This window comes from Populus trichocarpa, chromosome 4 (genome assembly GCF_000002775.5).
Source record: "Populus trichocarpa isolate Nisqually-1 chromosome 4, P.trichocarpa_v4.1, whole genome shotgun sequence".
In the NCBI taxonomy this organism is placed as follows: Eukaryota; Viridiplantae; Streptophyta; class Magnoliopsida; order Malpighiales; family Salicaceae; genus Populus; species Populus trichocarpa.
In genome coordinates this window covers 9,279,264-9,295,568 of record NC_037288.2, presented here as the reverse complement: position 1 = coordinate 9,295,568, position 16,305 = coordinate 9,279,264, and the positions used below count along the sequence as shown (strand labels likewise).

General features: G+C 32.9%; 1 protein-coding gene across 1 annotated transcript; it reads left to right on the top strand.

The window, feature by feature from the left end:
* The first annotated feature begins 11,999 nt into the window (after nucleotides 1–11,999).
* Nucleotides 12,000–15,470, top strand: LOC7494564 (protein trichome birefringence-like 19). The gene is made up of 2 exons (XM_002305933.4): nucleotides 12,000–12,756; nucleotides 14,535–15,470. The coding sequence occupies exons 1-2, from the start codon at nucleotides 12,238–12,240 to the stop codon at nucleotides 15,354–15,356; spliced, it is 1,341 nt and encodes a 446-aa protein (XP_002305969.3). The 5' UTR covers nucleotides 12,000–12,237; the 3' UTR covers nucleotides 15,357–15,470.
* Nucleotides 15,471–16,305: the final 835 nt, after the last annotated feature.

Sequence of the window (16,305 nt, the reverse complement as noted above, 5' to 3'; positions counted from 1 at the left end):
ATACATATAGATGGTCTTTTGTCAATGTTTCTACAATAAATAAAGAAGAGTTTAATTGTCTTACTTTTAAAGGGAGCGATTTAATAGTAAAAAAGAAAACAAGCGTGAAAGTAATATGATGTGTGTATGTGTTTCAAGAATGATTTTTAAATGGAAATATTCCATGAGTAGTCACAAAGACTGAAGAAAAATCCTTGATCCTTTGGGACACAAGTGGTTTCGAGAACTTGGAGTATTGTGGTCATGAGGATTTAGAGAAAAGTGGTCACGAGGACCTAGAGTCAAGCTCAGAGATTTTAATGGAGATTTTTTGTTGGAGATATAGAGAAAATTTGTTGCTTTTATTAAAAAATTCAAAAGATGGAGATACAATTTATGAAGCTAATTTGGGGATTATTAAATCTTAGGTAGGTCATCAAGTGTGTAGACTTCCTTCCTTCCTTTCTTGCTCAGGTTTTGTTTCTCTTTTCACGAACCAGTGAAGATTACTTTTGGAAATCAAACTTTCTATTTTCTTTTGACGTGACATTCTTTAGTATCGTGTCCATGGTTACACTGAAAAAGACAAAACTTATAATGGCTCTTCATGTTTGTGCCACTTTTCATAGGAGCAAGATATTAAACATATTATTTTCCTCTGATAATAACTAGAATTTTAGTTTATGTGGTGGTTAGGAGCTCAAAAAATATCATGCAACAAAAAATATGTCCTTTAATGCTCCTTTTAGATGCTTTGGTTGGAGATTGGTGATGTTGAGAAGTTATACTCGATGTAAATATGGGTGACCTTGTCTTGTCATGTTGACTTCTTCCACCCTAATATAATTTTTCATTGTATGTTTTACATTAAGTAGAGTCTTGGTAGTGAGTGCATATAAGTGTTTCCATAATGAGTAATTATAAAACCCCATTGATCATAACCTTAGTGGCAATTGATTTCGAGCAAATTCTCCACGTTGAGCATTTTCTCATTAAATCTCTGCAGATGTACTCTGGTGCTCTTATTTTCTCATTAGGTGATGGTGAAGAGCTCTCCAGTCCCATCATCACCATGGCTAGGATATGAAGAATTAATAATTTCAACAACTTTCAAACAAACACAAAAATTTTAAGAGAAAGAGAAGAAGGGAAGAGAAGGAACAATACCTTAAGGAACTATAACTTAAAAGAAGATATATAACTTGTAAACAAGCAAGGAAAAAAGGGCATGGTTTTATAACAAATGTGTAATGGTCCAGTAGGGTTTCTGGTAGTTATGGTCCATTTTTTTCCCTTCATTTGTGCTGGAGTGAGCTTTTGTAAAGAAGATATATAACTGATTTGTTTTCAGCTTTGGGCTGGGCTGGTATTATATTTCAGCCTTGAAATTCAGTAAAACTAGGTTTCCATGTCCTTCTCATAACAATCAAGTTTTCCTTCTATATTCTGGCCAATCCATAAACAGCCACTAAGTTTTAGGGGCTTAACATCCTTACTTCGATCTTGATCTTTTCATTCAACCCTTCTAGAAAACAATTGAGCCAGTGAGAGTCAGATAACCCCCTGACCCGATTCGAAAGAATCTTGAATTGGGTTTTGTAGAGCTCTATTGTTGAAGTTTGCTTAATACTTATGAGGGCCTCCATTAGGTCATCATAGGATGATGTCCAAAAATGAATTTGGAGGGTTTTTACAAAAGCTTCCTAATGATTAGTACTTAAAAGTGTATTTTTATCAAGGTTCTATATCATCATTTTGCACTTGAAGTATCAATAACTCCTTAACTAAAGCATGTTTTATACTAACATATCTAATAATATAAGATACCTTTAATTTATGGTAAATGTTCATTTTAAATACAGGCCTATCACATAAATGAAAGAATTGATTGATGAGTTGAAGTACTGAAATTGAAAGGACAGAAAAATGGCCAAACTTAGAAAAGAGATGTTGGTGCAGTCCAAACTGGAATACTGTTCGGTAATCGGGTCATATCTGGAGTTGTAGATCTCGGATTTAGGTCTGCCTTATATGGATGGAAAGCTAAGACATAAGCCTACAACTTTCATGAGGAGTCCAAGATTTAACAAGGCCTTTTTGCAAGTCCAAATTGTAGCAACAATGAAGAAGTCCGAATCTGTTCTGCATCCCAGATACTGTTCAGTGTTCAGCCCATATCTCGAGTTCTAGAAGTCCAAATGATCTCAATTTTTTACCCTGGAAAGATGAGACAATTCCCTAGAACTTTCATGATTGAAGTCTGTTCAAATTATGACGTTATCAATGACTGTTTTTGGCAGACAAGAAGATAAGAATTGTCACCAAGTCAAGATGTGGCCACCCATTCATCAATTAGTCAACAAATCAATAGTTCCGAATTTTGGCCTATAAAAGGAGGCATTTGCCATGTATTTAGGCATCTTGGTGTTCAGATCAAGATCATGCTCTTGTTCTCTCTTTATATTTTGTAATGCTTAAGTTTTGCTTATATTAATTTCTTGCTTATGCTTTTCATTTCCTTTCCTTGTTTCTTTATGTTTCTTTCTTTCATTATGTGTTGCTAAGTTAATTATGTCAAGGTGAAAAGGGTACACTAATGGTGTAAGAATAAGTATAATATAAACTTAACATGGACCTTAATGTTGGATACTAACATGCTTTATATTTGTTATCTTGTTCACTTTTAATACTTTGCTTGTTAAATGGTTAATCTAGATTTATGTTGTATAATACTTGGTACAACAAATACTTGGCACTTTCATAGCCCATACTGTATGGTATAACCGACATCTGAGCTATGAAAGGAACTTGATTTGTTGTTAACATAAGTTATAATCATGAATGCCTGACAACATTTACAAGTATTAGCATTATTCGAATAAGATAACTAATGTAATCATGTTAACAATTTATAATCTGATTGGAACCTCCTTTGTGTGTGGTTTCCAATTGAATAAAAAGAGTTTATACTATACTTGTTTGAAATACCATTAGTGGATCCTCTAACCTTGACATTTGTTGTTATCATTGTTTAATCCTTACGTTAATCTTCCATCTCAAAGTTCTCATCAACTTCTTCCTCTTCCTCTTCACTATTATTATTATTGTTGTTATTGTTGTTGTTGTATTATTGTTATCTATAATTTATACAATTAACCTCCCTGTGGTTCGACCCCGGTCTTGCCGGGTTATTTATTACTTCGACACTCCTGCACTTGGGAGAAGACATCAATCTTTTGGTCGTGTCACCTAACTTATGAGAATTCTTGTTTCCTCAAGTTCTTGATACCACGTTATAGCTTTTTCTTCCATGTGGAAACTAGCTATAAATAGCCTTTGTTGGGGTGGGGTGTTGTGAAAGTTGAAGAATTGATTTGTTTCGTATACCCAACCAATAAGATCATCCCCATTAAATCGGGGAAATTCTAATTGGATTGATTTGAGCTAAACTTGTTGGGTTCCTTCATGTGGAATTACTTCATGCCTTTGATTCCCATTAACAGACCTTGTAGGAGAATTTGGTGGGAAGCCAATGGGCCTTTTTCCTTGGGCTTTAGACATCTGATCCATTCTAGCAGACATACTTCTTAATTGCTGAACTATATCCTCTTATAATTGTTGTTGACTTTGCTGGTTCTGTTGTTGCGTCTCTTGCTGCTGTTTCATCCTTGTTACTGTCTCTATCAATTATGAAACTCTAGTGCCTTCAGCCATTTTTGTCCAAGGAACGTGGCTCTGATACAACTTGTAATGATTCTAGATTATTGTTTCTTAAGATGAGAATTAAAAAACAAGAAATGGTGAGATATCTTTCACTACCAGAAAATTGCTAAATACAAGCATAAATATTGATGGAATGTTTTTGTCAATAAATTGCAGTGAATTTTACTAACATAAATATTCCTTCGGTATATATCGAGGGAATTACAGTGGAAAAAAAGAATTAAAACAAAGCCAACAAATACGATGACGTATCATTTATAACAATGGAATTACTGACAGTTCGAATATCGTCGGTAAAATCCATCGGTAAATGCGTTGGTAAATTGTTCACATCTCCCTGACACTATTCATCATGTCAATTACCAACGAAATTACTGACAAAATTTTTCATTGGTATTTTCTAGAGAACTCTGGAACTATTCATCTCTCAATTGCACTGTTAATTACTATTCTTTACAGACAAAATCACTGATGAATTGAAAAGTCATCGGTGTTATTTGGTGGGTTTTTGAATTTTTTTTATTAAATTGAATATTTAAATTAAATATTACAGAAGAAATCACCGATGAATTGAAAAGTCATCGGTGATATTTGACGGTTTCTGAAATTTTTTGATTAAATTGAAAATTTAAATTAAATATTACAGATGGAATCACCGACGGGATAATTAAAAATATTAATATTTAATTATCCGTTGGTAAAACTGTTGGTAAAATGCCCTAATAAAAAGACTAGAATCTCTCATTTCACAATAGACGTGCCTCTTCTTCTTCTTCTTATGTAAAAACATCAACATCTTTTTCTTTCTCTTCTCTTCTCTCCTCAACTCCTGCTCTTCTCCTCCACGCTCAGGTATGTCTTTTTCTCTTTTCTTCTTTTCTTTTCTCGATTTTTTTAATTAACATACTTTATGAGTTTGTTTTTTTTTCCTCTTCTCAGCTTTACTCGCAACTACATTAAGGTAAGATTTTTCTTTTTTTTTTGTGTTTTTTCATGATATTTGTTATTTTATTTTTAAAATTTTTTGTTCTTAATAATTGTATGAATGTTGTTGTAGGATTTTTTTTTCATGTGATATCAATTTTTAGTTGATTTATTTATAGGATTTTTAAATAGATTTTAATTATTTAATTATTTTTCTAGTTTTGTTAAATAGATTTTTGTTAAAATATTTTTAAATAATCACTGATGAAATTGCATACGGTATTTTTGTCAGTTATATGACAAGCTTCTTGAGGGAAATACCAACGAAATGAAACGAGTAATTTTTTTAGCGCGCTTTTCCCATTAGAAAATCCATCGATAATAATATTTTTTTTATTACCGACAGACAAAACATTACCGACAAATGATTCACCAATGAAGCATTTTCATCTGTGATCCCGTCGGTAAATTAATTACCAACGAAATGATAATACAAATATCGACGAAAAATTCCATCGGTAAATATAAGAATTGTGGCAGTGTTTATTGAATTTGAATTGAAACTGAAATAATTAAAATACAAAGTACTGAGTTTGAAAGAACATAATTAGAAAGAAAAAAATTAAGATAATAAACCCTAAACTAAATTTTTTGGGTAGATTCGAGGTAGTTTGAGCCTCTTTGGGTGGATGTGATTTGCTTTGAACAATTTCTTGCCTCTTTGCTAATCCTCCCATCCTATTTATTAACTAAATCTTAGAATTTGAATTCAAGAAGGAAACTGTCTGGCGAGAATCCAAGATTGATTTGTATGTTGACCACTTCTCCTATATAAACGGTGTCGTTGCCTATACCTGATGCTTCGTTGTTTGAGGGAAATAAAATATCATGGTCATTCACATCCATGGATTTCATAGAAGGTTTACTGAAATCTAACCAGTATTCAATAATCTTGGTGGTTACGGATAGGTTTACTAAATATGCTCACTTTATTCCAGTGTCTCATCCTTACAATGCTACGAAAATAGCCAATTTGTTTTCACAACATATAATGAAGCTTCATGGATTCCTAGACAGTATAATATTTGACAAGGATCCTACTTTCACTAGTAAATTCTTGGGAGAGTTGTTCCAAGTCCAAGGAGTTAAGCTATTGATGTCTACGACGTACCGCCCACAAATCAATGGTCAGTTAGAGGCAACCAATAAAACATTGGAAGGATATTTGAGGTGTTGTGTGGGGGATAATCCCAAGACTTGGTCAAACTGGTTGACCATGTCTGAGTACTGCTATAATACCAATTTAAAAAGGGTGATAAGTTTACCTCTGACTTCAATCATTTAGACAATCCAACATGCCAAGAAGCAAGAATAAAAAATTAACATATAAATATTTTGGGCCATTTAAAATCTTGAAAAAAGTAGGAAAGGTGGCTTACCGGTTATATCTTCCAGAAGAAGCTCGTATTCACAGTATGTTCCATGTCTCACTGCTAAAGAAATGGGTTAGGAAGGGTACCACTCCTGAACCAAGGCTACCTATTTTTTATTCCAAGCAAAAGATTCAACCTGAACATGTGAAGATCCTTGACAAAAGAAGCCAAATCTCAAGGAAGAAGGAAAGAGAAGAGGTGTTGTTAACGTGAGAGGGACAACCTAGAGAAGATGCAGTATAGGTTAAGGAATCCTAGCTAAAAAGTGCTTACCCTCACCTTAAGGCAAGGTTTTTAAGGGGAGGGGAGTTGTAGTGGTCCAACAGGTTCCCTGATAGTTATGGTCAATTTCTTTTGTTTTGCCAAAAGAGGTACAATGAAGAGTCTGCTCTGAAAATGAAGAAGACATAGTGGTGGAGAGACAAGAGAACATGCAAGAAATAAAAGAGATTAGCACGTGTATGGTCTCTGGATGCATAAATAGAACTAGAGACTTACGTGGAATGCTGGAAGAGACTCTTTTATCACTGGTTGACATGTGGCAATGATATTTTATTTCCCTCAAACAACGAAGCATCAGTTATAGGCAACAACACCGTTTATATAGGAGAAGTGGTCAACATACAAATCAGTCCAGGATTCTTGCTAGACAATTTTCTTCTTGAATTCAAATTCAAATCCTAATCCTAAGATTTAGTTAATAAATAGGAGGGGAGGATTAGCAGAGAGCCAAAAAATTACTTTAAAGCAAATCACATTCACTCAAGGAGGCCGGATTACCTCGAATTTGCCTAGAAAATTTAATTTAGGGTTTATTATCTCAATTTGTTCTTTTTAATCCTGTTCTTTAAACTCAGTACTTTCTATTTTAATTGTTTCAGTTTCAATAAAGATATTTCACCAATTCTTGTTTTTTAATTCTCATCTTAAGAAACAATAATATAGAATCATTACAAAATGGGACTAACACAAAGTTGAAGAAATTATGAGAGTGAATATATGGTTCTACAGTAAGAATTAAGAGTAGGTGATTAGAGGGATTGGATCAGGAGAGGTGTGGGAAAGAAGTGGAGGTGTTTGAGAAGAACAACACTGCCTTTCTCTGGCTTATCACAAGGTTCCTTCCCTTGTACCGTTGCCTTTCTTCGGCTCCCTAATTTTCCTATTGTAGAGTTGTTGGAGGAAATTAAAACTTATGTTAACGTTCTCTAATATATACGAGACCTCTATGTCGGATGCCACCATATTGTATGTCATTGTCCCATTATTATGAAAGCTTGAATTATTCTTAATTTTCTTGATTTTAATGAAAACCTGTATATTACATGTGATGATCTATCAATAATTATTTAAGAATGTATTCCTAAATTACGTTTCTTTAATTAAAAAGTTCTAAATGTTAAATAATTCTCGCAATTTTAGTTTTTTTAAAAAATCTAGATTTATTTATGATTATTTGAAATATTTACAAGAATTTCTTTTAAATTTCGGATTATGATTTATTTTTTATTATTTGAAAAGGACATTTACAAGAAATATCGATAGTTAGATTCATCTTGCCAACAAGAAAAGGGACCGTACCATATTTTAATACTTGTTTTTGCTCGATAATTTGCTCTGATCAAGTTTAGTTGCTTTACCTTTTGTTCTATCATGTTTTGGGATTTTTTTCTTATGTTTCAGTACTCTTGCTCGAGTTTAAAGATTATAGATCCGTGTTTAGCTCTCTGGACTCAAGTTTTGGCCAGGAGCTTCTTTTTGGTATCATCAGCCACAGAGGCTATGGTCACTGTTATTGAAATTACTTCAGTTGCACGTTACAAGTTTGTCAACATTAGGGCTAAGGGATTACAGGGAACTGCGAGCTTGAAGAAAGTTTTCAGAAGTAAAGTTGATGTTATGGCATTTCCAGATGTCGCTAGAATCTTGCCTTGGTAATCGCAGGCTCTGACTCTGGATTGTCTTCAGGAATTCCCTGATGCCTCGTTTTATTTATTTTCTCCAGTTCGTTTTCTGACAGAAACAAGACCATAACAAAGTAGCTGATGACTTGCTAACTAACTACACAGTACGAACCCTATCTTCCACCATGATTTTACCTTGCAGTGATGCGTATTTCCTTGGGGCATTCCATACGCAGGGGCTAAAGGTGGAATACATCCATGCACAGGCTTCTTTTCTGAAAGAAAAGCTATCAGAAGGCCACTGTTTCCTAGAACAGAGACTAGACATAGGAGTGACCAAAAAAGTCTACTTAATGGGGATTTTGGTGAAGATCATTGCTGCAATTTGCCAATACTTTAATCTAAAGTGATGGAAATGATTTAGCTTTTTTCCGCAGGATTCCATGCAATGCTTACCTTCATTTTCTTGTCAATAAAGACATCACGGGATGGCCTATCCACACATAAAGGCAGGCTAATATGACAACATAAATTATTGCAAATCTTTGTTGAAGTGAACATTGCAAAACGACCCGGACAACTCAAGGGATTCCTTTTGAATTCCACGCCAAAGGATTTTTTTCAGCATCAACTTTACATAATTATAATTGTTAAACTCGATCCATCAGGGAACTGTTTCAACTGGATTTCAAGTTAAATAGAAAAGCATATTAACTAGATAAGATTCAGTTGACCTCATGGTTTCTAATGATCTAGTTATGCAGCCAAACCTAAAAAAAAAAAATTAATTTGAATTGATATGATGATCTGTGAACTGACATAATTACCCGGTCCTTTTTCAGATAATTCCTAGCTAGACTGGGTCCGAGAAAGATGCCATGAGCTGAAGCTTGTATTGTTTTGTTGTGGTTCTTGGAATGGCAGAAATAGTAGGAAACGACCGAGGCCCTACAATTATCTCACATTTTAGGCTTCCTATTTAACCCAAATTCTTTGGATTTGGATCATCATTATCGTTGGACCTTATTTCGGAAATCTAGCCCTTAGAGCCCACTATGCAATGCTAACAAAAATATATGTTTTCTTGACTTAAGGTGACTAGGGGATTATTTGAAAATAGGGTAGTGATTATAGTAAATATTTTTTATTTATAAATGTATTAAAAAGTATTTTAAAATTATTTTTGATATTAATATATTTAAATAATTTTGTTGAATTATTTTAAAAAATACGGTTAATCGCGTTTCCAAACAGTATATTAATCTTGCATGATGTGCAATGAGGACTTTTTGTTGGGTTATACAAAATGATATAAGAAATCAAATAACTACAAAATAATAAAAACCATATCCCCCATGCTAGACAGCAGAGGTGCCAAGGAGCATCGACTGGAAGAGGAGGGCCAAAAGAACTCTATTATTAGGAATAAGAACAAGCATCCACAGCCAGAGAGAATCAAGATGAACAGCAGTCGTGACCACGTAAATCATAGCCCATGAGAGAAAAAGCTGGAGAAATATCAAGATATGATGAATTTATGTAAGATTCGAAATTTCACTTCATTTCCTTGTTTTTAAGGCGACAGCCTAGCTAACAGATGGAGCTGGACAATATTGGCCTGGCTAGAAAATCGGCCGACGAACGTCACAGTGATTATGAAAACGAAAACCCAACTACATTTGTTGAATTAATATTAGGTCAAAATCATTAAGTATGATTGGCATGTAATACCAACTAGTGACATGATTTGTATAGAGACAGATTTTGTGTATATTATGCTGCAAGGCAAATACGCTAGTGTGTGTATTTGTGTACAAAATCCGCCTCCACTGACACCTATTTTTCTACCTATTTTTTTTTTATTATTATTATTGTATTTGCTTGGTTTCTATGCAAAAAGAATGGAGAAGGATGGACTCGACTTTGAATCATATCCATATCCTTACTACTTTAAAACTCACAAAAAAACAAGAGTTTAAGAAAGAAAGAAAGAAAGAAAAAGACACGGTCTAAAATCCTTTCTAAGGTGTCTTTGTTTTTTTTTTTTTTAATTATTAAATAAAAAACATTGAGTGTGCCGGTAGGTGATCGAATCTAATCATAGTTTAATTAACTATTTATATAATTCACGGTCTAAAAGGATCCTTTTTGCATAATATCCATAACTCCCAATCCCAACCAAGATGTCTTGGAAATTGACACATCTATTTCGAAAAAATAAAAATAAAAAATAATTTTAAAAAGAGTAAATTGTTTTAGTAGGCATTGAAAGACCATTTTCCAAAGGCCTACCCTAATATAATTAAATTTGTTTTTGATTTTGATATTGATATTGATATAGCTTTTATGCTTTCGGTTTTAAAAAGTAAGTTTTAAGAATTGTATGTTTTGTTAAAACAATTGTAAAATAGATTTTTATATATAAAATAAATTAAAAGTAGATATTTATAAATAAACATATGAACTATCACAATACCAAATATTCTTTAAATTACATAATATATAATATATATAGTAGATGTTAAAAGTAGCAGTTGGGGGCATGGAAATAATTATATAACAAAACCATATATAACAAGATTGAGAAAATATATATAAATAAATAGATGGAATATGAAATATTTATCATAAACAAGCTATCTTTTGTCATTCTTAGTAATAAATTTGTATAATGAGGGTAATTTTTAATGTAAATAATAGCTATAAAACTTAGTAGGATGTATTTGGTGACCATCAATTCAAAGCATGATTTAGATTAAATTTTATTCTCAATCAATTTTTTTTATTAAAACAACGTTGTTTTATTTAAAAATTTAAGTTTATCCCGTCAAACCACGAACTACGTCTTACGCTATTGGACCTTTAAATTGAATAAAGAAAATATTAGAATATCATTTCTTATAGAAAAGCTCATTCGATTAACACAAAGCAAATGAAATACACGGCTATATTGGCTCTTTTCAATCTCACAAGTTTCAGATGTGGCTGGCCCCTTCTCCTGGCATGAGAGCTGTTCTTGAAGCTGATAGAGCTGTTCCTTCTATATCATCATTTGTACGAAAAAAGAAAGAAAGAAAAAGTTGTATACTCACCTGTTAAGCTTAATTTATTCTTGCTTAACCCCACTTCACACAATCTAAAGTGAATGACTATGAAAATGTATAATAATTAGATTGATACCTAACCCAATTATTAATCAAACGAAAGGATCAAAATAACCATCTCAAGGTAGCATAAATTACCTAATCGCACAGTCCATTACTTGAATCTGGTCCTTGCCAGCCTAGTAATCTCTCCTGATCCAATGGCAATGCTACTGTTCCATGGATGGTTATTTGTAAGAATTTGAGGTTTTACTGGTCGGAAGATATAACTTAGTTATCCTTAAAAGAACCACCCCCACTCCCCTTTTCTAGTTTTGGTCTCAACTGTCCTACCTAGTCATTGCTTTTTGAAATAAACAAAGCCCTTATTAGTCAGGATTTGGTGATGTTTAGGAATTAGGAACCTCCTCAGCAATTTGATAAATTCTTTGATTTGCCCGTCACTTGCTCTCTCGCATGTATGCTGCATCTGATCATTTTCCCTTAGAGAGGTCACTTGAAACTTGGGATTCAAGATTTTAATCTCTTTAAGAAATAAAACAAGTCAAAGAGTACAACAAAGACCCACCAGCAAACTATAGATTTGTTTTCTTTTATTTCTTCATTTTGAACTTATAATTATCATCTTATAATTTGATAATTAAGGAAGTTAAGCACTCCCAACAAGGCTAGCCACAGCATAATGTAGCAGGCTTGAATTTTGATCCACAAGGTGTTTTACCTAATGCTCACTGTCAGTTACTTAATTATCATTTATAATTTTTTTTCCCTTGCTAGCTTAATTAGAAGGGGCACATCCCTTTAACGTAATTATCAATTTAATAATAATAATGATAATAAAGAAAGAAAGAGTTCATCTGGATATAGAACACATTAGAAATTGAATTATACAAAATAAAATTCCCTAAAAGATGCATTGATTTTAGTTATCAATTGCTAATATTTTACTCGACAACATGCATATCATACATGTTATAAGATCCTTCCAGGGATTAAAAAAGTAATTTGCCTTAAATATTATTGAATTGCTTTACAAGAACATTTATAGCTGTACTAGCTTGTTTAAACTAGGTAGCCACAATATTGATAAATAGGTGAGCAAGCCAGTCTCTTTCCAAACCCTTGCAATCCCATTACCTCCCACCCTCTTTCTCCTTTTCTCTCACTAAAATGAAGGTTTATGCCATGAATCAGCTTCCCTTTGGCAGCAAGCACCATGCTCTACGAAAAAACACACCAACAATAGCCCTAACAGTAACCTTTACCCTGGTTTTTTTCACAGTTGTTCCTCTATGTTACCCTTTGCTAGGGTACCCTTTATATTTGTTGAAAAGCTTTTCCAAGTCACAAATCTCAATATCATCTTATGTTGCTGTGAAGTATGGCTCAATATTTGAGCATGAAAGTGAGCAGAAATGTGACATATTCACAGGAGAATGGATACCAAATCCTCATGCACCGTATTACACAAACACAACATGCTGGGCAATACATGAGCATCAAAATTGCATGAAATATGGAAGACCCGATACTGGGTTCATGAAATGGAGATGGCAACCAGATGGATGTGAGCTACCTGTTTTTAATCCTGCTCAGTTCCTTGAAATTGTTAAAGGCAAGTCTATGGCTTTTGTTGGAGACTCTGTGGGTAGAAACCAAATGCAGTCCTTGATATGCCTTCTATCCAGGGTACGCCTCTTTCTTTCTTTCTTTTCTTTTTTTTTCCTGCATGTTAATTAATGCTACAATTAAATATATATTATATTGAATTTTTACAAATTGTTTCTCATTCTATTTTATTATTTGTAGTTTCCTTTTTTAAAGAAAGGTTCAAATTATTATTTTTTTTTATAAAAAAAAACACTAATACTAGCTGAGTTACAATTTCGCTAAATTCACATGATAATCACTACAGCAATAAGTCATGGAGCATTGACAATGACACTCAATCCATTTATAACAAGATCTTGATTTTAGGTAATATATCCACTGTAAGTTTTTTTTAGTTAATTTATTATTTTTTAATGACACTAGCAAAATATTAATAATATTCTCCCTCAATTACTATATATATATATAAACCCTGTGCTTAGATTAATTGCTGGGAAATTAATTAGTACAAGAGATTAAATTTTATTGGAAGTGGGATTTGCGGTGATTCAAAGAAAAAATAGAACAAATTGAAAGGTTTGACACAGTTCAGTTTAACTAATCATGTTTGAATTACCAACGAGTTAGTTGACCTAAGGCATTATGTATCAAAGATTTGGTAAAAAGGATGCCTCTATAGGCCCCAACATATCATATCTCTTGAAATTCGGCAACCTAATGTGGCATGGATAGAGCTACCACGTCCATTAATAAATTAATCAAGCTTTTTTATATAAAAAAAATTAAAGATTATTGGAGTTCATCTTATTATAAACATTGTACAGAAAGGGAGAAGGAAATAGGTTTTTAAGTATGCTACTTTTTCCCTCGGAGACTTAACCTCTCACGTAATCTAATAATTTGCCTACAAAAGCTGTCCTTTAGCCAGTTTTAGCCAAGAAAGTGACCAGCAACTCATTATAATACAGAATCAAGAGAAAAACACACTGTGGGCCGGGTGGCGTGATCGATATACTTGAGAACTCAAGTAAACCAATGGCTAGTAGCTTGGTTTTGTTTGCTTACCATTTTAAATTTACGTGCTTGTTTTTTTCTCTTGTATATTATATTGTGTCTTTCCCAAATTAGTTATAATGCGCTCTCCGACTCCTCCAATTTCCTCTTTCAAGTAATCATCGAAGGCCGGTGAATGTGTGCTGATGAAGGGTCATCGAACTTACTTGTAGAAGGAATTTTCTTTTTCAGAAGGGTTATTGTTTTAAAACTCAATTAGTGTTTGATTAGTATAATTCTTTGTTGAAAACAAGTAATCTCAGATGCCTTATTATTAGAATAAAGAATAGCTTAGAGGTCTCTATCTTTCTATTCGAGATATTAAAGATCACGAAAGAGATAACTTGACATCCAACCAATCTTCATGAAGTGGATGTGTTAATTATGATTAGTACTAAATCATCATCTTATTACACTCAAATTAAATCTACTAATTAGAACATGAATCCATGTTTGACTAGGTAATGAGAAGCTCCTCGTAATCTTAGATAGATTATCAATGTGGGCCAATTAGCTCATTTTCAAAACAAATACTTAATAATTATCTGGATATATATATAATCTATCTAGTGGCTACTGAACTTTGTACCTACCTTAATGATCGATGTGCTATTTTATATATATTTCATTTAAAAAAGCTATCTAGAATATTGCATGAAGATTGCCCCAATAATTTTGCCTCAAGGGATCCAGGACCCTTAAGTAATTGATCTTCGAGCCCTCGTGGTCATCTCATGCTTTATTAGAAGCAATTTTTTTTCCTAATTAATTATTTGATGGTAGTCTCTAATGATTTATTTCAGGTGGAATATCCCATTGATGTTTCATATACACCAGATGAACACTTCAAACGTTGGAGGTATCCATCATACAATTTCACCCTCGCAACGTTTTGGACACCCCATTTAGTCAAGGCTGAAGAAACAGATGCCTATGGACCGACTCACACCGGCCTCTTCAACCTCTACCTTGATGAATTTGATGAAGGATGGACAACCCAAATCGAGGAGTTTGATTATGTGATCATCAATGCAGGGCATTGGTTCTATCGTCCATGCGTTTACTATGAAAATCGCCAAGTAGTTGGTTGTCGATTTTGCCTCCTAGAAAATGTGACAGACTTGCCTATGTATTTTGGGTACAGAAAAGCGTTTAGGACAGCTTTTAGAGCCCTTAATAGCCTAGAAAATTATAAGGGTATAACATTTCTTAGGACATTTGCACCATCACACTTCGAGAATGGGGAATGGAATAAAGGTGGGAATTGTGTGAGAAGAAGGCCTTTTAGAAGCAATGAGACTAGTTTGGAGGGTATAAATTTTGAGCTTTACATGACACAATTGGAGGAGTTTAAGCTTGCTGAGAAGGAAGGGAAAAAGAGGGGTTTGAGATTTAGGTTATTGGACACCACACAAGCTATGTTGTTGAGGCCAGATGGTCACCCTAGCAGATATGGGCATTGGCCTCATGAAAATGTCACCTTGTATAATGATTGTGTGCATTGGTGCTTGCCTGGCCCAATTGATACATGGAATGATTTCTTGTTGGAAATGTTGAAGATGGAGGGTGTGAGATCATACGAGGAGAAGCTTGATTTAAGTGATAGAAAAATGAAGTTGAGATAAATTCATTTCTATTCTTCTCCAAAACAGAAAACCAGTCCAATCGCCCTTTGTGTTTATAGGTTCTTTATTGTATTATTGGAGTTGTGCATTGATTTATATATAAGACTTTATCGATGCCCTTTTTTTTTAATTACATAGTCATATAAGTTTAAATACCTTCTAAATATTGGTTAAACACAACTTAATTCTTGATTTTTCAATCTTTTGACTATATATTAGGAACATGGATTTCGATCTTTTCCATTTATCTTGGTATATTGGCATTCCCTTTGAATGATAAATTAGCTTAGTGTAGCCCATGACAATGACTTAACCCATCATGATTATGCATATAATAAATCTTAAGGAATACTTTATAAATATATTTTTCCATGATTTTGGATGTCAATTTAGAGAAGGAGCAGCTTTACGTGTTCTATATATATATATATATATATATATATATATATATATATATATATATATATATATATCTCAATATATATGGTAAATCATCATAATTATTTGTTTATTTATTAACTTGTGTCTCCCAAGACTCCATTCTCCTCAGTGAATCATATTACCTTTGATATTCTATTATTTTGCATATCACTTCTATATAAATCATCATTTGTTAATTTGTTAGTGTGAAGGAAAAATCATTATGCCAAAAAAGAAAAGAAATCTATATATATAAAAAAAGTCTCACAAAAACACATAAATAAGATTTTATGGGGGAGATAATTAGATTTCACAACATTAAGACATTATTCTTAAACATATCAAAAATTTGACATTAAACAATAATAAAAAAATAATATTCATATTCAATAGAAGCTCCTTCATCTTAGTTCTCCCCAATAAAATTCTCTTCAACAACATAAACATCAATAATTATCAAATCAACCATGAGAGGTAAGGTCATCTACAAAGAAATCATATATATAAAAAAATCAATAATACCTAATGA